At 46.4% G+C, this 26,614-nt stretch overlaps 1 protein-coding gene across 2 annotated transcripts in view; it reads left to right on the forward strand.

The window, feature by feature from the left end:
- The window catches only part of PSMF1 (proteasome inhibitor subunit 1), a 29,557-nt gene extending 5,397 nt beyond the window's left edge, over positions 1–24,160 (forward strand). Inside the window, exons 3-8 of one of the 2 annotated variants that reach the window (XM_004585694.2) lie at positions 3,772–3,924; positions 5,381–5,463; positions 13,073–13,258; positions 21,699–21,752; positions 23,098–23,256; positions 23,734–24,160. In XM_004585694.2, the coding sequence (XP_004585751.2) occupies positions 3,772–3,924; positions 5,381–5,463; positions 13,073–13,258; positions 21,699–21,752; positions 23,098–23,256; positions 23,734–23,785 (687 nt within the window). In that variant the 3' untranslated portion in view covers positions 23,786–24,160. Of the gene's footprint in view, positions 1–3,771; positions 3,925–5,380; positions 5,464–13,072; positions 13,259–21,698; positions 21,753–23,097; positions 23,257–23,733 lie in introns of those variants that run through there. The other variant, XM_058679446.1, reaches the window with a different exon arrangement.
- The last annotated feature ends 2,454 nt before the right edge of the window (positions 24,161–26,614 follow it).

Raw genomic sequence — 26,614 nt, forward strand, 5'->3', positions numbered from 1 at the left:
TGTAGTTTCACTTCATTTGGCCTTTTCTCAAGTATCGTTCAGGTTCAGGTTGCTCTGTCTCCTCCTATCCCTTTCATTGAGTCTGCTCACACTTGGAGTAGAAGCTATTGGAGAGACATTGTTCCTGTTAATTTACTTAAGACCGGGTTTAATTTTCTGGCCTGAGACCAATAGCTTCTACCAAGTTCAGAGGATGTTTGTCTTGCCTCTCCAGCCACCGCCTTCTGGGAGTAATAAGAGGGAGGTCTCAGGAGTGTGTTCTTAACTGTAGAGCAACGATGAAATAGAAACTTGAGGTGTCTGCTCTTCTCTTTGGTTGTGTCTGTTCTGGTGTGGGATATTGTGTGTGTAAAGCTTGGTTAAAACAGAGGTACTGCCATTGGTTTCAACAATAAGCCCATATTTGAATTTGGATTTCCTTCTCAAGCTCCCCATTAAGAGTTTGGCAGCTGTGACACGTGGTTTAGGTGGCAAGGGCATAGATATGGCCTTGTACTTAAGTTAGAAAAAGTTGTAGAAATCTAAAGCTTATGAAGAAAGAGAAAATGCTCCCAAATAATCCATTTGTGTTTGCACTGAGATGAGCTTATGGCTGTTGAATGCTTGTAGCCCCAGGATTTTACCTGGGAAGAAAATCACTTTTATTCTCTGGAGGTTGGTCTGGTCCAGCATAGTCTGGGTAGCTGGGAATTATTCTGAATTTCAAACCCAGCTCAGCATCTGACTTGCAGCAACCTTGGGCAATTTGCCACCGCTGTGGGAGTTTCAGTTTGTTATCTGAGGGAGTAAAGTGCACGGCCATGCACTTTGCTTGCTTTCCAGCTTGGCTCTCTGGGACACTTGCTATGTGAACTCAGGGCCCAGAGGGCAGCTGAGTGCAGTGTTAGACCAGATAGCCCCAGGGTGTGTCCTTCTCTGTCCTATCTGCATTTGAGGGAATGTATATTGCCTTTCAGGGCAAGCGAGGAGCTTTACCTGACCTCAGGGATCCTCTCTTACTCCTGAAGCCAAAAAGTGATGGGGTGGTCAGCAAACCAGATTATTGATCTCAAAGAGAGAATTCTGATGATTGCATGTTCTGCATGGAGGCTGTAACGTAAACAAACAGGTCCTCTACAGGGTAAAGCTAACCTGGGTCACTGGATCCCTGATTCCCAAAGTCAGCTTGAAGTCAGTCCACCCTGCCCAACAGGGTGCAGAAGGGTGGTTGATGAGTTTCACTTTTGCTTTCTGTCACTTTCATTTCCCAGGCTCCGGCAGGCCTGTGGATTTCCCTTGTTATGGAGCCAGGCTTCAAACAATTCCAGTTGTCATATCCACTTGCTCCAGTGGATTCCTGAAGGGGGGCGGGGGTGTCGATGTTGAGGAGGGAGGTTGGAAGTGCTCAGTTTGTTTCCTGTGTTGGCCTGGGACTTTGTATCCTATCATCAGCTTTCATCTTTGGCCCCACTTCCCTGCCCTTTGCCCCAGTCCTCTCAGAGATACACATCTTCCCAGTATTCCCACTCGTGTTGTGCAGCACAAATGCATAGCCATGGGAAATATGTGGTATGTTTTTCTGAGTATTTCACATTTTAATGTGAATGATGCCAGACTTAAAATCTCATTTTTTAAAATTGCCTTTAAAGTGTGTTGTTTTCTTTTTTCTTTTTTTTACTTTTGTACATATTATTGCAGTTAGAGCTCCTTGTTTCTTCTAATATATGTTATGCCGCTGTCAGCAGCTTTTATGTGCTTAACCTTCCTTTCTTCTGCTCTAGCCACGGCTGTGATGAAGATCCCCTGCCACCCACATCCCCTGTATACCTACACAGAATTTTTTCCAGGAGGATGGATTTTGGTTCATGGGATGTTGGCTCACCTAATCATACCAAATATTGCTAGATTGCTCCCAAAGGGCCTCTGTGTGTGTTTAAATGCCTATCAGGGTGCCTGCCTTTTCTCCTCACACACGTGCAAACATCTGACAGAAACTAGAAAATGGATAATCCCAGGCTGATGGCTGTAACCTGGGGATCTCTTTATTTCAGCCGGGGTTTTCCTGATTGTTAGTCAAGTTGAACAACCTTAGTACTGGCATGCCGTTAGCTGCTCATGTCATTGCTCGTGCTTTGGCCAGCGTTAGGGTTCCTGACTTCTTGGTTGCAGGTTCCTAATTCTTCTCATTGGCATCCTAGGAAACCCTCTCTTCCACACCTGAGGCTGCTGTTAGCGTTTTCTGTAGCACCCCTTGGGGTTCAGAAACTATACGTTCTGTCTCAAGGAACCTTTTTTTGTTCTTTCATCAACTTTAAGAAGTCTTCCCTCACCAGGAACTCACTGTATTCATTTTTATATAGAAAACAGTTGGGGAACGCTTCTCAGACCTTCGTATATAAAAGAAAAGCCCTAAGATTATTAAAGAGGAAAAGAAAGGAACACATCTCCAACCATGATGAGAGGCGTTTTACAGCCACCAAGCAGGCAGGGCTTGAAAAGTTTTGGAGTGGGGATGGTGCTATGTGGAGCCATGGGAGTTCTTGTGGCTAGTGAGTGGGTAAATCAACACCTTTTGGGTAAATACTTTGACTTTATTTTATAAATGGAAATTTTTTATTCTGGGTATACTCCCTAGAAATTCATCCCCATGTGTATAAGAATGATCACAGTAGTACTGTTCATAATAGCTTAATCAGCAAACTTGACATGTTCCTAATTCCCAACTGTAAGTGGGTGTGCAAGTCAGCACATTCACCCGGAGCTATGACAGTGAGTCAGCCATTGTTGAAGGCTGGGCCAGGATGGTTCTCCATTGAAAAAAACAAAAAAACTACTGGAATTGGTATCTTACACAACATTCAAACACACTCGAGAAAGTGGATGTTTTTAATTACATGTAGAGCAACGTAACTCTAAGGGAAAGCACTTTTTAAAAATGACCCTGGAGGAGGATATTCTTCCCCCATCAGGGTCCCTGGGACAAATTTGGGGGACCACTTCTGTCCCTGGTGGTGATGTGATCTGGCAGCATGGAGCCATGCAACATTCCCCACCCCACTGCTGCAGTCATGGGGCAAAGGGAGAGCGGGGTCTTCTCCTTCACCCACCTTCACCCCCTATCCCACCCAGAGACTTGCATGGATCTGTAACCTCCTCAACTAGTAACATAGATTTAAAAATCTTTAGTTTTTGTAAACAATCACCCGTGAGGGGAAAGGAGTGGGATTCTTTGAGGTTTGCTGCCCAGGGCCTTGGTGGTATTGCTGTAATGGTTTCTCCAGCTGCTGGCAGCTGCACCAGTATCTATTCTGTAATCCTCTCCCTGCCTTGTACAGTTGCTGCGTTTTGTATCTGTAGGAAAATTATTTAGAATTTTTGTTCACTGCATTTGGTTGGAGGGTTTGGAGACTACCAGAGTATCTAGTTTCAGTCACCACTTTGTGACCCTCTTGCAGATGGTCAAGGTACAAGCTTTGAATTGAGATGCTCACAGTATCCCTGAGAAGATTGGCTTTGTCTTTGTAAGAGGCTGGAGAAAGGATGCTTTGTCAAACCAAAGCTGCACATTATTGGTAGATGCCAGTGCCTCATGGTAAAGACATCCAGGTCGGAGGGAACAGAAGAGCAGGAGTCCATAGCCTGGGGCCCTAGGCCTCTGGCTTCTCTCAACCTCAGCCATGTCCCCCATATCCTCGGAGTGAAGGGAGGGGTGGGATCTGACTGCTTCTGAGGTCCTCCGTCACTCTGGTGTTAGGTTGTGATTCTTATCCTTTCAACCCTGGTGTCTTTCAGCCAAGTCCCAGTGATAAGAAATCAGAACTGCTGCCGGCTGGGTGGAACAGCAACAAAGACCTGTACATCCTTCGGTATGAGGCCAAGGATGGGTCCAAAAAGCTCCTCGTGAAGGCTGTCACCGTGGAGAACAGCGTGATCATTAATGTGTTGGTGAGTCTCTGAGATACTTGGGGTCCATTGAGGGGAGTGGGGAAAGGAACAGCCGTTTTGAAACCCATCTAGCAATACTGATGCGGCGCTGTAAATGCTATGAAATATTTACCCAGGGACTCCCTTCTAGAACCGAAGTGAGAAAGGCTTTTGAGCACTTTTATTCCATTATTTAGTTTTTCTGCCTGATATCCACCACTCTTTGGGTTTTGCTCTAGTGTCTGTGTCCCGCCACTGACTATAAGCACCTGGAAGGAGTAGATTTAACTTTGTTACACTTTTGTCTTGGCTGTCCATGTGGGTTCACATAAAACTGTCTTATGAATGTATTCTTCTGTGCTGTACTTTTTTCAGTATGCTTTGGAGGTGTTTAAATGAGACTACATACAGATAAATTGCATTCATTTTGACTACTGGGCATGTAGTATTCCATTATCCTCTCCCTTCTGGTGAACACTTAGGCCCGAGACAGACTTCTTGGGTATGAGCAGTAAAATCTCTTAGGGTTGATTGAAGCTTTAGAAAGTATGTAGTACACTGAGCCCAATGTGGTAGCCTAGCAACTAAAGTCCTTGGCTTGCATGTACCAGGATCCCATAAGGGCGCTAGTTCTAATCCTGGCAGCCCCACTTCCCATCCAGCTCCCTGCTTGTGAAAGCACTCAAGGACAGCCCAAAGCCTTGGGACCCTGCACCCACAAGGGAGACCCGGAAGAGGCTCCAAACTTCTGGCTTTGGCAGGCAGGAACTCTACCACTGAACTACCCAGGTGCTCGGACTTCTGGCTTGGATTGGCGCAGCTCCGGCTGTTGCAGTCACTTGGGGAGTGAATCAACGGATGGAAGATCTTTCTTTCTGTCTCTCCTTCTTTCTATATATCTGATTTTCTAATAAAAATAAATCAATCTTTTTTTCCAAAAACAGTGTGCAGTACAGGGTAGAGACTGGGGACTCCCTGACACAGGTACAGCTCTGGGCTTCCCTGAGCAGGGCCCAGACCCTGCTGTGGAAACTGCCACTGATGCCACCACTTCCCAGCATTAGGTGGTGGCCAGTGCTGCCACTTCTGGTATCTTTTCTCGACAGCCACTAATGTTGTGACCCCTGCAGTCTTGGCTGCTACCATTGTTAACAAGATTTCTGCCCCTTGCTGACTTGCTTCTCCATATTGCTCGCCTCAAAGTTGTGCATCTATTTGGCACCTCAATAATGATGGTGTGCCTGAGCTGCCGGAGGGTGTGGGAAGTGGGTTTTCTGGCCTCAGAAAGGCAATGTCCCTAAATCAAAGAAGTCCCCAAGGTTTAGAGGAATATTTCACAGATTGCAAACCACCCTTCTTTTAGTGTCTGTGAACGTGTGAGCATTCTCTACGTTGTGTATTTAGGTGTTGTCCCCGCACCTCCAGTCGTTAGCCCAAAAACATCCCTGTCTTTTGTTTTCTGTTTTCATTTTTCTAGGAATGTGGCTCACAGCAAGTGGCAGACTTGACTCTGAACTTGGATGATTATATCAGTGCAGAAGACCTGGGTGATTTCCACAGGTACTTCTCAATGACATCTTTTCTGTAAGAATAGGAAGAATGGCAGGGCGAGAGAGCTCAGGAGAGATGTCTAGAGACAGTTGAAGAATGCTAGCAGAACTTGCCCCTAATAGTACACAATCATTTCTCACTGTCTCTTCTGAAGAATCTCGCAGGGAAATGCCATGTGGAGTAAAAAGTAATTGCGAGCCCACAAGTGCTTACAGTGGCTTCAGGGCTAAGGTGGAGCCTTGACAATTGGTTCAGTTGATAACAGGCTCCCAGGAGGGAGTGTGTCTAGTCAGTCTCCATTCCATGCTTAGTTTTATTTAGGACAGTTTGGGTTGGCAGCACAGTTCAGCAGGAAGTGCTGAGTTCCCAAAGCCGCTTGCCTCTGGATATACACAGCATCACCTGTTATCACTTGCCAGAGAAGGATATGGGTTATAGTGAACTGAGATTGACAGGTCATCTATGTCAGGGCTCATGCTGTGGGTTTCGGTGTTTGTATACCGACACGTATCCATTGGAGTATCATGCGGAGTGATTTCATTGCGCTAAAACCCCTCTGTGCTCCATCTGTTACTCCCTCCCAGCCACAGGAAACTACTTGCCTTTTTTACTTTTCCCATTCTTTTTGTCTTTTCTAGAATGTTACATGATTGGAATGTGATTCCAGAATGGCTGTTCCGTTTTACACTCCCAGTAGTAACACACACGAGTTCCTCTTGTTTCACACCCTTGTTAGCATTCGGTAGTGTCAGGGTTTTGGATTTGGGCCATTCTAATAGTGGTGCTTCGTTGTTTTAATTTGCAGTTCCCTAGTGACATGTGATGTGGAACATCTTTTCATGAGTTTATTTCCCATCTGTTCTTCTGAACAGAGCTGTCTGTTCATATTTTTTTCTCCTTTTTAATTGAGTTGTTCAGTTTCTTGTTGTGTTTTAAGACTCCAGATATCTCATATAGCCATACTTTATCTGACATGTGTTTTACATGTTTTCAGCCAGTCAGCTTATGGTTTATCTTCTCGTTCTGTTCACACCCTAAGTTTTTTATGTTGACATGGATTACAGAAGTGTCATGTGTACACCCATTCACCCATCATGTAGACTCACCAATTTATAACATTCTGCCCATTTGTCACTTTTAATTTTTTCCTTATTTTTTGTTCTTGAATCATCTCGGAATTATTTGCAGACTTTATAAACCTTCATTTCTAAGTATTTCAGCGTGTGTCAAAACTAGGACGTCCTCCTATAAAACGCTACTACTCACACTTAGGAAAGATAACATTGATATAATGTGATTTAATATACAGTTCAAGTTCAGATATGTGCAGTCATCCCATGATGCCCTGTTCCCCTTCATGGGGAAAAGGAAGGCTCTGGCTGTTGGGGCCATTTGGGGTATGAATCAGTGAAATGAAAGACACCCTCTTTTTTCTCTCTCCCACTCTCTCTCTCTGTAAATCTGCCTTTCAAGTAAATAAATCTTTAAAAAGAAAGAAAGAAGTAATTGACCCTTTGTGCCCTTTCTACATTTTACCCTGGAAATCTACATTGTAGTATCATAGTTAGGATACTGTAGATCACAGCTAGGTCAGTGACGAAGGGACTGTGAGACAGAATACTTTGAGCACCACCCCTGCTGTTGCTGTTTATTGTCTCACCAGCCAACATTCCAGGCCTCCAACCCAGCAAATACTAAGTTGTTGTCCATTTCTAGAACTGTGTCATTGCAAACATTTTAGATAAATGAAATCATATCGTATATAACCATTTGGAATTGGCTTTTCCCGCTGAGCATAATACCTTCTTGATCCATGTGAGTTGTGTACATAATAGTTTGTCCCTTTGTGTTGCTAAGTAGTGTCTCATGGTACGTTTGTACCAGAGTTTGCTTCACTATGTTATTAGAAGGCTTCTGGGTGTTCCCAGGTTTTGGCTATTGAAAAATGCTGTGAACATTGATGTAGTAACTGTTGTAGGGACATAATTTTTGTTTCTTTGGAATAAGTAGCCCAGAGTGCATCTGTATGTTTGGATTTGTAGAAACGTGCCACTGTTGTCCAGAATGTCTGTCACTTCATATCCACCCAGTGATGCCGTTGCCAGAACCAGGTCTTATATTATTCTTTGGATAGATGGGTAGTGACAGTGCATTGCAATGTGAAGTTACACTTCTCTGATGACTAATGATGTTGAACATCTTTTCATATGTGTGCTTACCGTCTGGAATTCTTTTCGGCAAAATGACTGCATCTTTTCCCATTTTCTAGTTGTATTGTTTGTGTACGCTATTTGGCATATTTGCTAACTTTTTTTCAGGTGTACATCCTTTATTGGATAATAGTTTATATTTTCTCTCAGCTTGTAGTTTTTCTTTTCATTCTGCTAACAGGCTCTTTCACAAAGCGAAAGTTTTTGGTTTTAATGATAACTGCCCTATAAATTTTTCCTGTTATGAATTGTGCTTTTTGTGTTGAGCATAAAGTTTGCCTAAATTTAGATCCCAAAGATTTTCTTTTGTCTCCGCCCCACATTTTATAGCTTTATGTTTTATACTGAAGCCTGTGGTATGTTTTAAGTTATTTTGTGTATGTGTAAGGTATAAAGTATAGACTTGAGGTTCTTCCCTGCCACTCTCCCCCTAACACACACACACTGGTCAAGTCTACACCACTGTACCAGCCTCAACTATAGGTTTTTTGTAGAAGTTGTTTAGCAAATTGAAGTGAATGATAAGTTCTATTCTTATTTCTCTTTCTTGTTAATTTTGTTGAGTTTTTTTCCTATCATAAATAGATTTATCATGGTGGATTTTATCTAGTGCTTTTTCTGTGCGAGTAGATGGAATCGTGACTTTTTAGTTTACTCATAGAATTAGTTACATTGATTGTTTTGTGAAGATTGAACCAGCCTTGCATGCCTAGAATAAATCCTTGATTTTATGTAATACTTTTTGTATAATTTGGGTTTGTATTTTGATGAAGAATTCTGCTTCTAAATTTATGGGAGATGCTACTGTATTGTTATGTATAGTCTTTGTCTAGTTTGGATATCAATAATTTTTGGCTTCATAAAACTAGAAGGTGCTCCCTTCTGGTTTTCTTTTGACTGATCAAGCCCACCTTAGTGCTTCTACAGGCCCAGGAACACATTGCAAAGCTTGAGCAGGAGAGTAGTCCAACTTGTTCTGTTTCCCATCCTCTGACAAGGCACCCGCCATCCTCTGCTGGCTTAGCTGAACCACTTATCATGTCCACTGTGTGCATCTGGACATGCTGTCCATTGCACAGGCATCAGCAAGTGAAGAGGCCCAGTCCCAATTCACACACTCTAAGTCCAGACCACGTATGTTGTGATCTTCCCTGTGGCTGGGATTTGAGTCCAGTGGTCTAGTTGGAGATTCTCCCAAGAAACCTCAGCTGGTATTACCTTGGACTTGATTCTTGTGTGCACCAGCCAGTTCAGTGTCACGTTCAGTCTGTTACTTGCACCAGCCAAAGCACATACCAGTAAATGCAGCTGCCTGGTCAGTTCTGCTTCCAGACCCCTCTCTCATGTGAACTGTGAGTGAGAACTGAACGTGCCTAGCTCAACCCAGCCCACCACAGGCCTGGTCTTCGTGCATACTAGTGGGTACCATAGCCTAGTTGACTTGACCCCCAAATACTCCCTCCAATCCCGCCCCAGGCCTGATTTTTTTCATATGCTGACATGTGCTGTGGCCTAGCCCAGTCCATCCAAAAACCCATCTGACTCTTGTGCATACCCTTGGGTCTTCAGCTTAGCTCAGCTCAACCTGCCTCCAGGTCCAGCCCACATATACATTGATGGGTGCTGCTTCCTTGACCAGCCTGACCTGTCCCCAGCCCTGACTCTCATGTTCACCAGCAGTAGGTATGGCCCAGCAAACTACTAGATCCACTCCCAGTCTTGGATCCTGCGCCTGCCAAGGGGTACTGTGCTGCAATCTGACTTGACTCATACCTAGTCCTGACACTTGGCAACAGGGGCTTCTGCCTAACCCTACCAGCCCACACCCATTCTGGCTCTCATGTGCACCAGAGGGTGCAGCAGCCTAGCCCAGCCTGACTCACCCACAGACTAGTTCACCCTTAGTCCTAGCTCTCATGCTCACCAATGGAAGCAGCAGCCCAGCAGGGGAGTCCCCAAAGTTCCCATACCAGGTCTACTCCCAGCCTCAAGTCTTGTGCATGCTAGCAGATGCTGCAGTCCAGTCTAAGTTGGCCCACCCGCAGTCTCAGCATTTGTCAGCAGGTACTACAACTTTGCTCAGCCCAGCCTGCATCCAGTCTCAGCTCTCACCGGCAGGCGCACAGCCTAGCCCAGCTTGGCCCACTCCCAGCGCTCATGTGAACTGGCAGATGTTGTAGTCCAATCAGCCTGGCCTGCACTCCATCCTGGCTCTCTCTCTCATGCCAGTGTGTGCTGCGTCTGGCCCAGCCCAGCCTGCCCCCAGACCCAGTTCACACATATGTCAATGGGTGCTGCAGCCTGGTCTGATCTGCTCCACCCCTAATCCCAGGTCTTGTTTTCACTGGTGGGAGCTGTGGCCTAGCCCTTGCCTGTGGGTGCTACAACCTTGCCCAACCTGGCCCACCCCCAGATTTGGTTCTCATCTGACCCAGCAGGTGCCCTGACCTAGTCTGACCTATCCCACATCCATTCTGGGTGCTGGAGCCTAACCCAGTCTTGCCCACCTCCAAACCCATGCTGACAGGTGCTGCAGTCTTACCCAGCCCAGTCTACCCACAGCTCCAGCTCTCACACTTAACCAGTGGGAGCTGCAACCCAACAGGAAGTCCCCATAGTTCCCAGCCCTGGCACCTGCACATACTAGCAGCTGCTTCAACCCAGCCTGGCATTCAACACAACCTGACATGGCCTACCCACATTTTCAGTTTTTGCTGGCAGATGTTACAGGTTAGCCCAACCAGGTGTGGCCCACGTCCTGTCTTGGCTCTTGTGCATGCCAGAGGGTGCTGTGGGTGTTGACTGGTCCAGCCTTGCCTGCCCCAGACCCGCCCATACAAAAGTTAACAAGTGCTGCAACCTGGCCTGGTATGGCCTGCCCCAGGCTGCCCACCACCCCTGGCTCTTGTGCTCCACCATGAGTGACAGGCAATGCTGGTTAGCCCATCCTAGGTCTCCCATGTGGGTGAGTGCCTAGGTCTGACTCAGACATGCCCCTGTTAGAGTGTGGGCAAAATGTTATTGTTGGGCAATGTGAGATTCCTTTGTACTGAAAAACTGCTACTTTGCTAAGCCAGGAGGTGCCTGGACTTTGGGAGGATTCCGCTTTAGCGATAAATCTGTTCTTTGCTGCCTTGCAACTTTGTGAAGGAAAGGGCGCAATTCTTCTCTGGTCCTAGGAACCAGGAGGAAGATAAGGGTGTGAGAATGGGATGAGCCATACAGATATTGGGTATGGGAACAGAACAGGCTGCCTGTGCCTGAAGGCCATATGTCTAAGGTTGCTACTTTTAATGTATTTCCCAGCCCAAAAGGGCCTATATAAGCTTCTGTCTTGGACTTGTTCAGGGTCCGACCGCCCTGCTTGGCTGGCCTGCGTGCCCCAAGTGTGGTCTGACCCCAGCATGCTGGCGCAATAAACTCTGTTTGCTGTTTGCATTACCAGCGAGGCTCTTTGTCATTCTCTGGGGGTTGACTAGCTCACACCCTGACGTCCGGGGGCTTTGGCCCGGACTCTAACACCCCCAATTTCCACCCTGTAAACCACATATTCTAGGCTCCCTCATTTTCTGGGTGTTCAGTGACCTGGTCCATGGAAAATCCCAGAAGTCACTCCTTTCCTGTCTAACATGCCCTCAGTTGTTCCCACTCCATTATGCCCTCAGACCTCCCTTCTCTTCCTGGGAACTAGGGTGGCATGTCTTGACGCAGTATTCCTTACCTTCCTCACATATCTCAAAAATACATATGTGTGTTTATATGTGTATGTGTATGTGTATATGAATATGTATGTATGTAGAATAGGTATCTGCTGGCACACTGGTATAATTAACACAAATTTGTCATTAACCAGGTCCAGAATAACGGGGTCCCTCGTCCAGTGAGTGAAGCTCCGACACAGGTGCTTGCTCTTATGAGGATTTATTGAAGGACAAACTAACTACATAACAGAACAAGAAATCCAAGTATAATACAGAAGGGCAGTAACTACAGCATATTTACAGGCTTCCTCTTCTACTACTACTCTACCACTACTCCTCTTTGTTCTTCTTCTCCTCTTTGTTCTCTCTCAAACTTAGGTTAAAACCCTATCAACAGCCAATTGCAACAGGGCTGCTTGGCCACGCATCAAACACACCAATCACAGCCTTGATCACGCACACACACACCAATCACAACTCTGATCACGCGCACATCATGCAGACTGCATGAGACCTTGAACCAATCCTCTACAACTTCCTAAAACTTGCTTACTGCCTTTGTGCTGTGAGAAGACAATAACAAGCGCCATCTTGGGGCATAGTCCCGCTCTCCACACAGAATGCCTGCCAGCTAGTGACTGCTTTTCTCTCAGAGGTGTAGCACTTGCCTAGGTAGAAGTTAACTTAGGCAGTTGCCTAGACCTGGAGTGAGACTTTCTGTGTAGGTTTCTGATCTGATGCCATACTGTCAGGCTACTCTATAAGGTTTCATTTGGAAAGCTACTTTTATTTATTTTTATTTGAAGATTTATTTTTATTTGAAGAACAGATTTTGCAGACAGAGAAGGAGAGAAATGTTTTCCAAATGGCTACAACAGCCAAAACTGAGCTGATTTGAGATGGAGCCAGGAGCTTCTTCTAGGTCTCCCATGTGGGTACAAGGTCCCAAGGATGTGGGCCACCCTTCTCTGCTTTCTCAGGTTATAAGCAGAGACCTGGATTGGAAGTGGAACAGCTGGAATATGAATCAGTGCCCATATGGGATGCCGATGCCATAGGGTGGAGGATTAGCCTACTGTGGCACCATGTTGGCCCTGGCAAGTTGTTTTGTGACACAGGAAATGACTGACTTTATAATACCAGATTTTTAGGAGCCCTGTGGTCTTATCTGATCCTGTTCCCTCAGCCACTTCAATATGTCAGCGGTAACTCACCCTGCTTGTCTCTCACAGGCAGAGTGGGACAGATAGTATGGGCAGCCTTCTAAGGACCACGGAGGTAGTATGTGTACTGATATCCTGGGCCCTGACAGAAACCCGCCTCATCCTCCCAGGAACCCTTGGTCTTCTTGACCCTTCCCATGACATGTGATGAACACACAATGAAGCTGCTGAGGGAAGGGTGGGGTGGGGACAAGGGAGTAGCCAGTCCAGGCCTGTGCCCCTACACCCTCACCTCTTTCTAATGGGGTGGTAATGGAGGAGGGGCAACTCAGATGCCTAAGAAACTTAGGCCCAAATCTCGGAGACAGCGCCAGGCTGTTGCCCCCCTCACACAGGTCCGCCGGACGGCCCGTGTCCACCCTTGCAGACAGAATAACCGCAGTGCCAAGAGCGGTCAGGGCAGCCGCCGTGGCCGCCGCCACAATACTGCACGTAGGCTTGGCAGCCAGCAGCAAGCAGTTGACGCCTCATCTGCTCTGTACAGGACCTACAAGAACAGTGAAGAGCTGCGGTCTCGCATCGCGTCTGGAATCATTACACCTATCCATGAGCAGTGGAACAAGGCTAACGTAAACACTCCCCCACGGGAGTTTCCCCCTGCCACCGCCAGAGAAGTGGACCCGCTCCGGATTCCTCCGCACCACCCACACACCAGCCGCCAGCCTCCTTGGTGAGTGCTCCCCCAGCGTGTAGCCTACCCTTCTGCAGATGGAGTCCAGCTACCACTTCTAGATCTCCATGTGTCACAGTCTCAGTATAGGGGAGAAGAAAATGGGGACATACGTGGAGCAGTGAGTTCTTACACTAGCACTTGTTACTGCAACTGCCTGTACCTGGCCTTTCTGAAGGCCACCCAGAGCCCCTGAGGCTGCCGGAGGTTCAGCCCTTCAGAGCTTGTGTACAATAGTCTGCCTTTGCCACCCTGGTGATTCGCAGTTTTCAGCTCTTCGCCTGTTCAGGACTCTGGGCCAGGTTTTTTTGGGAAAACACAGAAACTACCTTTCTAGGAGGCAAGTGTAATCCCTGTGTCTTTCCCATTTCATTTCATTTGTTCTCCTTACCTCTAACAGTTTCAGTTTTCCCAGACAACACAAGATATGAGCAAGCCACATTCAAGCTCTTTGCAGATTAGAATGGCAGCCTTAGGACTAGACTTCTGCACTGAGGAGGGGGCAAGGTTCAATCACGGGGTCAGCACTTCTCAGTTTGGAGTCCATGTTGTGGTTAGTATTGGTGGGACCAGAGGGATATTATGTGCCCTGTGGGTACATAATTAGCGAACACTCAGTAGCCAGAGTATTGGCATTTGCCAAAATCCAACACCCTGTCAATGACAGAAAGCATTTAATAATACTTGGAGTCAAGAATGAGACAGTCACATAAGCATATGTGCTCTTTGCACTTTCATACAGAACTGAGCCCGAGATCTAGCCTGGGCTGCCACTCAAGGGAAAGAAATGAAAGTGTCCAAATTAGAAAGCAAGAAGTAAAACCATCTTTGTGTGAAGATAATGTGAGAGCCTATGTACAGAACATCCTCTTAAAAAGCCAGAACTACCAAATCCAGCAATGTGGCGGGATACAAAGTCAATAACCAGAAACCAACTGAGTTTCCATATAGTAGCAGGGAGCATTCCCTCTTTCTGTTTACCACTACCTTGGATGGCTCTAATGATGCTGATTGCCTTACCATAGCCCCAGCACTGTACCACCGGGCTGGTCAGTAACCAGGCATTCACTGTCACCTTGTATTTCTCAGAGGCCAGGGTCACAGAAAAGAAGGAAAAGCTGTGCAGCAAATGGCCCATCTGCTCCATCTGACAGGTGTTCAGCACCCTGTCACTGCACAGCTGCAACTGGTGCTCTGCCACCACAGGGGAGATCTGGGTTAGTTCCTGGCCCCTGAAGTCAGCCTTCCTAGCTTTTGTGGGCATTTGTGGAATGATTCAGCTGATAGACAATCTCTTTCTCTATGTCTTTTAAATAAAATGAAAATAAGTAAAACATTAGGTAACAAACTCACTATGTATGAAAATAGCTCTTCAAAACAAGGAATTTATTAAGAAAAGCAACCTTGTTTTGTTTTTGCAAATTTCTTTTCTGCTTCTCTGCTCAGTCCATAGGGACAGGTTGTTTCAGTTGAGGCCATTTGAAAGGAGACATTTCATAACTTTGAGATAGTTGTGACTCTGTTGCACAAAATTTGACAGGTAGTAGTTTCTTTAAGGATTAGTTACACTGTGAATTCTGAATCCATGTCATTGACCATTTTGGACATGTGTAGTATAAAGTCCAGGCTGTCATGCCCTTTGAATTGATCTTTTTCTCATGTGTGGTATTAGCAGATCATATATTTGATCTCCTGGAAAGTATTGGTACATGAGATACACAGGTGTGCTGAAAACTGACACATTTTATTACACAGATACAGAAAATCGCAGTCACTAATACTCCTGTCAGAAAAGTACTGGGGAGACATCAAACTGTTGATGAATACGAATTTCCAAGTTGCTAAATTTTGCTTGAAAACTTGAAGTTTATCCCTGGCAACTAATACTGTTCATTGTTTTTCTTGAATAGATAGGCTCACTTCCTTTTGAAGAAAATATCTACTGTATACCATGTCTGAGTGACTGTAGTTTTGTCATTCTTTCAAGAAAAATGCTTTCCTTGAAAAACTGGTGGAGATGGGTGAGAAAGACCTGTGCTTCATTAAGAAGTACACCTGACAGAATGTGTTGAGGGCGTGGCTTCATGAAGGGAAGGAGAATTAAGATCCAAGTTTTGTTCTCTTTGTCCATGCCATCTCTGTTATGGCAAGTAGGAGCTTTAGTGTGTTACTGGAGGTACTTCTCATGTACACATTGTGTCAGTGGAGAGACCTTCCTTAGTGTGCATTCTGTGCACACTAAACCAGTTTCTAAAGGTTTTGATGCAGATTTTTTATTTTTTCCAGTTGCCTTCCTAAATAATTGTATTTGTTTTACAGGTGTATTTTACTAGAAAGTCAGAGTTAACACACAGAAAGACAGAAATATTCCATGGCCACAATGCTGGGGCTGAGCCGGTCTACAGCCAGGAGTTTCCTCTGGGTCTCCCATGTTGGTGTCAGGGCCTAAAGACTTGAGCCATCCTCCACTATTTTCTCAGTAGCAGGGGCTTGGATTAGAAGTAGAGCAGCTAGGGCATGAACTGGTACCCATATGGGATACTGGCACCACAGGCAATAGCTTTACTCACCATGCCTCAGCACCAGCCCCAAAATAGTTGTGTTAATTGGCATTCAACTATATTTCCATGTGATTTCCCAATCCTTGCCAGTCCTGTAGTTGGTCTCATTTTTCTCTTAAATTATTGAGGAATTATTTGTCATACATATGCATACACTAGTAGAACCCAGACCATAAAGCAGGTAGACAGGGGAAACCGTCATCCACAGATGTGACTACGCTTTCTGCTGTTGTCACCATGAATCCTGGGGCTTCCGACTGCACCTGTTTATCTCACAGTTCTCCAGGTCAGGAATATGGATGTGTTCAGCTGTACTCAAAGTCAGAGTCAGCAGGGCTGCAATTCCTTCTGGAAGCTCTGAGAAGCCCTTTGCTTCCAAGTTCATTGAGGTCATTAAGGTCATATTCAGTTTCTTGGGGTTCCTCTGCCTCAGCTCCTCAGACTGCATGAGGAGTCAGCAGTCATGCTGTGTCAAGTCCTTTACATGCTTCTAGTCTCCCCTTCTTTCTTTTCTGCCACCAACCAGAGAAAGTGCTCTGCTTTTTAAAAATTACTGTTTGTTTATTAAGGGACAAAGAGCTGCCTTCTGCTTTTTCACTCTTCAGATGCTGGGAGCTGGAGCTCCAGCAGTTGCACCACCTAACTAAACAATGACAGGAGTGCTTTCTCATTCTGTTCACAGGTTCTAGGGATGAGGGTGTGTGGAATCTTTAAAGAAAAAACCAGATTCTGCTTACCACAGTCTTTCATCTAGCCTCTCAGATGCAGGCTGTGTCTCCTTTCCCCCAAGGGGCCCAAGAGACTTATCCCATTACTGCATCAGCTCAGACTACAGTCTTGCACAACAGCATTATTTTGAAGAGTCCAGATTTCATCATCTGGATCAGGTGCAGGTGGAGGCTCCTCCATATAACTCCTCCTTGTCTACCATCTAGAGTTGACTGCCACTCTTACCATAGTGGCAGGAGACAGAGGATAACAAGCGACGAGGCAGGGGGAGTGCATAAAAATTACCAGTTGATGCATTGTATATGGTTAAGCACACACCCAAAAAGCCAAGTCTATGCCTGTAATGGATTAAGTAAATTTAAGAATATCCTCCATTTGAATGAATGTTATTTAAAAATTAAATAGCAAAGACAATTCCATAAGTGTAGTTCCTATGTGGAAGAAAACACTGGGACCCAAAATTACAATTAAATTAAAAACAGTTGGGATGCCCACATCCCATATCAGAGTGCCAGGAATGGAGTCACTTCTCCACTACCAGTCCAGATTCCTACAAATGCAAACCCTGGGAAGCAGCAAATGATGGTTCAAGTGCTGTAATTCCTGCAACCACATGGCTTCAGCTGTTGGAGCCATTTGAGGAGTGAAGCAATGGAGAGAACACTGATCTCCATCTCTCTCTTTCCACGCATTTCAAATAGACTTTTTAGAGCATGCTTTTGAAAGATGAGGAAAAAAAAAGAATCACAATGTTCCACAAGATTATGGTGACACTTTATAATAGTGTAATTTTGCTTTTTTTTTTTTTTAATGTTTGCTTAGCCTAAGTACAGTATTTCTCAACCCTGGCTCACCTTTGAAGTCACGGATGTCCTCAAGGTGAGGAAAAGGAAAGGCTTGTCAGTGTGCATGGGTTTTTTTGTTTGTTTTGTTAAAGATTTATTTATTTTTATTACGAAGTCAGATATACAGAGATTAGAGACAGAGAGGAAGATCTTCCGTCCGGTGATTCACTCCCCAAGTGACTGCAACGGCCGGTGCTGCACTGATCCAAAGCCGGGAACCTGGAACCTCTTCCGGGTCTCCCACGCGGGTGCAGGGTCCCAAATCTTTGGGCCGTCCTTGACTGCTTTCCCAGGCCACAAGCAGGGAGCTGGATGGGAAGTGGAGCTGCTGGGATTAGAACCCTCACCCATATGGGATCCCGGGGCGTTCAAGGCGAGGACTTTAGTCACTAGGCCACGCCACCAGGCCCATCAATGTGCATGTTTAGAGCACCTGGCCCGGTGCTGTTTTGTATATTCACATACTCAAATCTCTAGAGATACCTGACCGAGAAATAACCCAGCCATTTGTAATCCCAGGCCAACAGTGACAGATCACCTGGGAGTTTGTGAAAAACACAAAACTCAGGCCCCTCTTTTGAGCTTCTGAATTAGCACCTGCATTTCGGTCAGCTCTCCCACTGATGCATGCACATCTTACAGTTTGAAAGTACTGGCCTAGGTGGGTCAAATAATGCTGTGCAACCAGGGGGATTAAGAACTGGCAGTACTCGACTCTTTGCTGCTGGATGTTCCATGGACCTACAGTTGGCTACTCTTGGAGCTGTTCTCCAAGATTGATGCATTGATAAATGCTGTGTTCCCAACAATTACCCATGGCTATAGACCAGCAGCTGTATTGAAGAGAGCCCAGTTGGTACTGGGCACTTCTTAAGAATAAACAACTCCATACTGACTTTGATGTAGAATGCATGCAAGAACTAGTTGAGGACTTTGAAAAGTCTGCAGGTTGGGAGAGCAAATTAGGAAAGACCAGAGTTTGTACCATCAACAGATGGGGTACTATGTCCCACCGGCATCCTCTACTCGGAGCTCAAAGAAACCCAAAACAAGGAGGCAGAGATTGGCCCCCACAGCCCCACAAATCTGGTTGAAGGAGCAGGAGAGGGGTCTTCCAAAGCCCAAAGAGGATGGTCCCTGTGGTTTCCTTTTCTTCTCTTTGCTCTGCTTTTCTGCACCTTAGCCATTCACTGTCTGCAGACACCTAACATGGAGAGAGAAACCTCCCAGTCATAAGAGAACCCATCTCAGGGGTGTGAGCCCAACCACCGTGGCTTTTTGTCCATCCTATGCTTGATTCTGGATGTGTGCAGACAGTGGCACGGTCATGGATAGTCAATGGCAAAGCTGGTAAATTTTCTGGCCAGAACAAAAAAGGAATGCCCTTTCCCCAGGAAATGGAAAGTACAGAGGTCATAGAGAGGATGGTGCTCCTGAAGCATACAATTACACTCTGGGCTCTTAGCCCAACCCTCTTAAGCTTTGCGTTAAGTAGACCTCATCCTGAGTAGCATATCAGAGACTTTGAGAATGAAATTGTGTATTGTCCAAGACTGGCCATTGAATGGCACTACACAGTTCAGATCTTGCAAAGGATTTAAAAGCAGAATTGGCATTAAAGCCAGCACTTGGATCCCAAACCCAACTGAGTTGACTGCCTACTAAAACAGAAGTACCAGTATTCTCCCAAACTTCACATCAAAGTGTTCAAATTGTGTGAGATAAAATCCAAAATTACTGGGTGTAGAAGAGTCAAGAAAATTTCAGCTACAAAAAGGGAATAAACAAATGCTATTATCCAGATAACATCAATGTTGGAATTACCTGACAAAGATTTCTAAGTAACTATTACAGAAGTACTTCAAAACATGAGGACATAAACAGTCTTGAAACAAATGGAATGAAAAGGAAGTCTCGGGCCTGGCGCCGTGGCCTGCTGGCTAAAGTCCTGGCCTTGAACACACCAGGATCCCATATAGGCGCCGGTTCTAATACTGGCGGCTCCACTTTCCATCCAGCTCCCTGCTTGTGGCCTGGGAAAACAGTAGAGGATGCCCAAAGCCTTGGGACCCTGTACCCGCGTGGGAGACCTGGAAGAGGCTCTGGGCTCCTGGCTCCAGATTGGCTCAGCACCGGCCATTGCAGTCACTTGGGGAGTGAATCATCGGACGAAAGATCTTTCTCTCTGTCTCTCCTCCTCTCTGTATATCTGACTTTGTAATAAAAATAAATAAATCTTTCTAAAAAAAAAAAGAAAGAAAGAAAAGGAAGTATCACCAGATAAACAGAGAAGATCTGAAGACGAGCCAGGTAGAAATTACAGAGCTGAAAAATGCAATTATCAAAATTAATACCCCCAGGTGTGGACAGCTTTCTAGGTTGCGTTGTACCTAGGCAGGCATTACACCACTGGGAGAAGAGCAGCCAGTGGGCATTTTGGGCCTAGTTAGTGCCAAATTTGTGTTAATCAGTATGCAAGCATAGTTACTTATTCTTTCTGTTTCTTTTCCTTTTTTTTTTTAATCAGTGGGGAAGACGGGGAACACCAGGCCAGGACACACCACTTGGCCCTAGGCCAGGATGCTGGAGATTACCAGGGGCAGGGAACTTGAGGACATATTGGAATGGTAGTGGCTAAGGGCATGTTTGGCAGGGGAAGAATGACTTTTGGAGGTTTCCACAGACAGGGAAACCCACTTGCAGGTAGGTAAGGGAGCTCAGATGGAAAGCTTTAGAGATGGGAAACCAGAGAGCATGTTTGAGTCAGGCCAAGGTACCCGCCCCACATGGAGACCTGGGCTGGGCTAAATAGCATTTCTCGCTGCCTACTGGCACAAGGAAAAGCTGGGTCTGGGAGGCATGCCTGGCTGGGTAGACCATAGTACCTGCCACTTCCGTTGCAGTATCCTTTGCAGCCTGTTAGGTGGAACTGACTGGAGAAATGCCTCCTTGGATTTCTTCCCAGTTCTCTAATTAATGGCTTCTTTCCTGTAAGTGTAGGTTAGCTGCTGTGTAGAAAGCATTCCGGAGTTCTGGCAGGAGCTGCTGGTGTCCCAGAACTGTCCATGTGTATCGCTCACCAGGGCTCCAAGTCATGTTTTTTAAAATACTGATCTTGCTGTATCCATCTCCACATCCTTTAGAGAAAATCACAGGAGAACCTGGAGAAGCAGCTCACCATCCAGGAGTACCTGTCACTGTTTACACCCTGAAACTACTGCTCTGTCGTCCTATTTACAAATACACACCCCCACACACATGCTTCTCACAGTTGATTGCCACAGCTGGGGATAATCTGTTTTCCCCCCACAAGTCACACTTGAGCAGGAGCATTTTGAAAACATCCTGAAGACATTGTTTCTGTTTCCATGGCTGCATGTAGGCATATACCAAGTGGTACCAGACTGGTCCCTGTTTAGGCTGATTCCAGTTTCCTTGCTTTTGAAGTCTTTTTTGAGCAAATTTTCATTTGAATTCTATTTTTTTAATTTGTAGATTTCTTTATTTTACTTGAAAGTCAGTTACAGAGAGAGGAAGTGACAGACAGATCTTCTGTTCTCTGGTTCACTCCCCAGATGGTTACGGCCACAGCTGAGCTGATCTGAAGCTGGGAGCCAGGTGCTTCTCCCAAGTTCTCCACATGGGTGCAGGGGCTTAAGACTTGAGAAGCATTTAGTCCTTAGCTTTGGGATTTAGTTTTCAGATTTTTTTTTTTTTAATTAAAAACTCTAGGCTAATCCTCTGGCTGCTCCACTTCCAATCCAGCTCCCTGCTAATGGCCTAGGTAAGCAGCAGAGCATGACTCATGTCCTTGGGCTCCTACATCCAAGTGGGAGACCCGGAAGAAGTTCCTGGCTTCGGATCAACTGAACTCTGGCCGTTGCAGCCATTTGGGGAATGAACCAGAAGATGGAAGATCTCTTCCTATCTCTTCTTGCCTCTGTGAATCTACATTTCAAATAAAAATAAATCTTTCAAAAGATTTTGATTTTGTTATACACATTTTAGAACCTTGAGTAGGGATAAATAAAATTTAAGGAGATTACTGTTAATATTTTCAGCTTCATGCAGACTTAGGATTTTCTGTATGGTTAGCTGTGTTTTGAGCCCTTTTCATCTGTTGCTACTGTAATATAGGTATTCATCTGTGCCAAGGACCCCTTTCAAGGATCCCTTATATCACAGTCCCATGCAGAGCTTTCCCCTGTTCTGCCTGACACTGCTGGTGGTAGGCTGCATTGAGCCCCTGCCAGTCCGGAGCCTGCTGCTCTGGGACTTGCAGTAATTATCCCTTGTTTGTTTCAGGTGTGATCCCCTGGGTCCGTTTGCTGTCGGGGGAGAGGACCTAGACCCCTTTGGGTGAGTACTGCTGGAGAGGTGGTGGCAGCTGAAGCTGCTCCCATGGTTTCTCAGCCCCAGCTCATCTTCTAATTTTAGGATTTTTCGTCAGTCTTCCTTTGGGGTAGGGGAGGCAGTTGTTACAAAGTGGCTGAGCAATCCCTGCCACCAACTGTGCTGTCAAACCCAGAACGTGATGCCCCAATGTAAGATGACTGTCAGAGGAACTGGGCGCTGTCAGAGTAACACGGACCTCCACAGCAGCCCGCTCCAGGCTGCTTCAAGATTGCCTTGTAGGTAAAGGGAGTCTCCGAGACTCATTCTACCCTCTGTGGTTCCTACCATGCACTATAGAAAATTATTACAGCTTCGGTCCTGCACCATCATGTCTGCAGAATTCACACTGGATTTTAGCCTCTGTTGCAAGGTGACCCCAGCTTAGGCATCTCATCTTTAGATAGTGCAGAAATCACTTAAATCTGTGACACAGCCTGAACCAGTGACCCCAGATTTGGGGGCTGTCTGCTCACTTATCCTTGTTTGAGCACATGTTCATGGAACACCATGGTGGACAGATGCTGTCGGGAGCCAGAGTTGGGCAACCCACAGGCAGTCTCAGTTTGCTCTGAGCTCCTTAAAGGAAATGGAGCTAAAGAAACTGTTGTAATGGATTGTCATAGTGTTGGTCTTTCAACCTAGCCTAAAGCCCTGTAGAACATTTTGAGAATTCTGCATTGACCTTAGCCAGTTGCAGATCTTATTCTTTTTAAGAAAAAAAAAGATTTATTTATTTTTTATTATAAAGTCAGATATACAGAGAGGAGGAGAGACAGAGAGGAAGATCTTCCGTCCAGTGATTCACTCCCCAAGTGACTGCAATGGCTGGTGCTGCGCTGATCCGAAGCCGGGAACCAAGAACTTCTGGGTCTCCCACGCGGGCACAGGGTCCCAAAGCATTGGGCATCCTCTACTGCCTTCCCAGGCCACAAGCAGGGAGCTGGATGGGAAGTGGAGCTGCTGGGATTAGAACCCTCACCCATATGGGATCCCGGGGCGTTCAAGGCGAGGACTTTAGCCAGCAGGCCATGGCGCTGGACCCCAGATCTTATTCTTGATCAGAGCATCCTTGATCAGGGCATGACAGGGTTCTCAATTTGTAGGCTCAGGGAGGCCTATAGGACCAAAAGCATGGGCCCGGGGAGTTCTTGCTCTTATCTACTTGCTGCTGGCTTTCAGGCACCATCTGCATGACTTTGGACCCTCAGTGTAGACATATGTCAATCCTCATCCATTCTCCCCTCTCTTGCCTCTTCATGAAGGGCAGTCCCTGGCATGACTGTTAACCTGGTTTGCCTTCTTGCCTCAGGTGTCGAAGAGGTGGAATGATTGTGGATCCCCTGAGATCTGGCTTTCCAAGAGCACTTATTGACCCATCCTCAGGCCTCCCGAACCGGCTTCCGCCAGGCGCTGTACCCCCAGGAGCTCGCTTTGACCCTTTTGGACCCATTGGAACCAGCCCATCAGGGTAGGTATTTACCAATGTATGCTGGGAAGTGGGCCTGAGGACAGCTGGGCTCTGTGTGTTGGCCACTGCAGTCTTGGACGCCAGACCCAGAGTTGCTATCGCCCCTGTTCACTGATACCAGGAGAGAGTGCAGCCTCAGCCGCAGGGCTGCCTGCCACCTCTTGGGAGCCTTAGGAGTTCTCCAGCTCTGAGTGCCTGCCTTCCCTGGCTCCCTCCAGGGAGGACTCATGAGGAGAAGCTAAGACTTAAATATGTGTCAGATGCTCATTGCATCCTGGGTAGGCAGTACTGTCCATGCCTTACAGATGCAGACACTGAGGATCTGAAAGGTTAGAGACTCAGAGGTTACACCCAGGCCACCTGGCTCTGGAGGTCACAGTCTGAACCTTCATGCTGCACATCCCGCTGCAGGGCAGGCTGCCTGTGCACCCCAAGCCCTGCCACACTGCGACTCACCAGCCCCTCTTTCTGTTCCAGACCAAACCCCGACCATCTCCCCCCACCGGGCTACGATGACATGTACCTGTGAAGGCCTCAAGAATGTAACACCCCAGCCTTCCCTCCACTCTCCTGGAGCTGCCACCACTGGCCCCGTCAGCAGCAGTGTTATCACGGGTTGGGAGCAAGGGACTTTGCCCATGTGTTTGCATGCTGGCTGGGGTTGCCTCCCCTGCCCTAATCAGAGCCAAGGCACCTGCTGCAGCTCTCCACCTGGCTGCATATAGGTCCCAAAGAAAAATCAGTGTCTTTCTCATTACCAGCTCCTCCCCGTTTCCCAAGGGAGCCTCCGGCAACATACACCCTCCACCCGATGCAGTCCCAGCTGCAGCGCTGTAAGAACAGAACGCATTTTGGATGTTATTATTAAGAACCAAATGTCAATACAAAATTCAAGTTGCCGGTCTCCCACTTTTCCTTTTTGCTTGGATGCACAGCTCCTTTGGTTGGAGCCTCTATGGGCTCAGTGGCTCTCTTTCTGCCCAGCATCTGCTCTTGCTCCTCGGGCACCTTGTGCTCATAACTTGCTCTCCCTCCTGATGTGCTGAAATAGGTCTGGGTCTGCTCCTCGGATAGAAATGAGTGACTAGCAACGCCTTGGCCTCTTGGGAAGGGCAGGCACATTATGGAAAGCCTGCAGTAGCCTGATAAGCAGAATAAACAGAGCAGACCTAGAGGCTAATCTCATTTTTGCCCCTATGTACTGAGCGACCCTAAGCAAGTTCTGGCTCATCGATCTCGACCCCACCCGTGAAAGCCAAGTACCTATCCTGTCCTCAAACATTGTGATATGTCTGTGGATGGCAGCCTGGGCACTGGGACAGACAAGAGCAGACTGGAAGTCAAGACTCTCTGTGGTACTTCTTACAGAGCTGGGACCGAGTCAAGATCATGGCAGCACAGGCTCTGGCTAAGTGTGATGGTGAACTTCAGTGGGAACAGAGAGCCCCAGCTCTAGAAGCCACCACTGTCCTGTGTCTAGGCCCACCTGAGGTTTGGTGTTCTCCAGAACCCAAGAGATAGGCAGTGATGAGCCCCTGGTCTGAGGTGGGAAAAACACCCTCAAGCCACTGGCCAGAGGAACAAACCAGGGCACTAGTCACCAGCATCTCAGCTCGGCTCCTCAATCCACCCTCTGCCTGAAATTAACATGCATGCCTTAGCTGTGGGCAGCTAGCTCCCATAGCTGGGAAAGGAATCCGCTAGATTGTTTTCTATACTGCTCCTCTGCTTAACCTGAGAATGGGTAGGAGTAAGCTAAACTGACCCTTTGAGCCAGTACCAGACCAAGCCTGGGCCTGGGTGGCAGGAGGCTGGCAGGTGTAGGCCTCCTGGGGATTGGCAGCAGTCCCCTTGTCAAGCACCAAAACCCCAGAAAAAGGCTTGCTGACCACCTTGAACCTTGTAGAATCTTTGTGCTCGGGAGACAAGGCACAGAGGCAGTCCTTACTCATAACTCTTCTCTGAGGGCTGGCATGCGAGTGGAGTGTGAGTTCTGGTTTGGGATCAGATGATACCTGCAGCCAAAGGGATTGAGAGCAGTTTGCTCTCAAAGACAGCCTTGACTATGAAAAAGAGCATTTATAAAAAAAGATCGGACTGGAGGCCAGCCACAGTCAGGGAGGGTAGAGAACTGTCAAATCTCTGATTCAAGGGAAAAATAAGATTTAGCAGTAAATTCACATTTAGGTGTATTAGAGCCAAGGTTGAAACTATAATGAAATGTGTAATTCTGTTTTCTGAAAGCAGAAAATGTAGCGATTCAAATTCAGAATCGGCAGTCTGTTATTTGGGTCTCCTTGCATCAAGGACGCTGGGAAGGAGTACAGGCAAGGCTTTAAATGCTGCAGCAGGGAGTGAGCAGGGTCTATCAAAACTGCCTAGTCACTCTCTTTGTGCTGGCTTTGAGCGGGGCTGCTTCCCTCCTGGGATCTTCACCCAGCAGCAGGTGGGACTGTTGCAGGTGTGTGCTTTGTAGAACACCCCCCCAAGTTACAGCCTTACAATAAACATCTGCACTTCATGACCTGTTGTCTTTTTCTGAATAATGGCTTTTTTGATGTATAATTTGCAGACCAGTAAGTTCACCATTTTCAAGTATGCGATTTGGTGAGCTTTAGTATATTCACAGTGCATCCACCATCATACACAATTCCTGAACATTGTCACCACCCTGACAAGAGGCCATATACCCAAGATCAGTCACTCCCTGGATCCCCTCTCTCAACCCCCAGCCTAGGAAACCACCAGTCTATCTTACATCTCTCAAGATTTGTCTGTTCTAGATATTTCTCACAAATGCAGTCACTCCATGGTTGCCTTTTGTCTCTGGCTTCTTTTACTTAGTGTAATTCATTCACATTGTAACGTGTCAGTTTTCATTCCTTTACGTGGCTAAATAATACCCATTGCCTGAATATGTCAGTATGTCACATTTTGCCTACGCATTTACCAGTTAATGGGCAGGGAGGTTTCTGTAACTTTTTGGCTAGTGTGAATAATGCTTCAATGAACATTGTTATAAATTTTTGTGTGGACAGATGATTCAATTCATTTAGGTGTATAGCAAGGAGTGGAATTGCTGGGCTACTTGTTAACCCCATGTTTATTAACATTGTAAGACTACCAAACTTTTTCACAGCAGCCGTACCATTTGGCCCTCCCGCCCTAACTTGTGAGAGTTCCATTTGCTTCACACCCTTGTGGTGGTTACTGTTCATCATGTTATCACCATCCTGAGGGTGTGAAGTATCTTCTGGTGGCTTTTACCCCCCCTTTTAAGATTTTATTTATTTTCCTGGGAAAATCAGATATACAGAAAGGAGGAGAGACAAGAAGATCTTCCATCCACTTCCATCCA

The sequence above is a fragment of the Ochotona princeps genome, chromosome 22 (assembly GCF_030435755.1).
Source record: "Ochotona princeps isolate mOchPri1 chromosome 22, mOchPri1.hap1, whole genome shotgun sequence".
NCBI classification, from domain to species: domain Eukaryota; kingdom Metazoa; phylum Chordata; class Mammalia; order Lagomorpha; family Ochotonidae; genus Ochotona; species Ochotona princeps.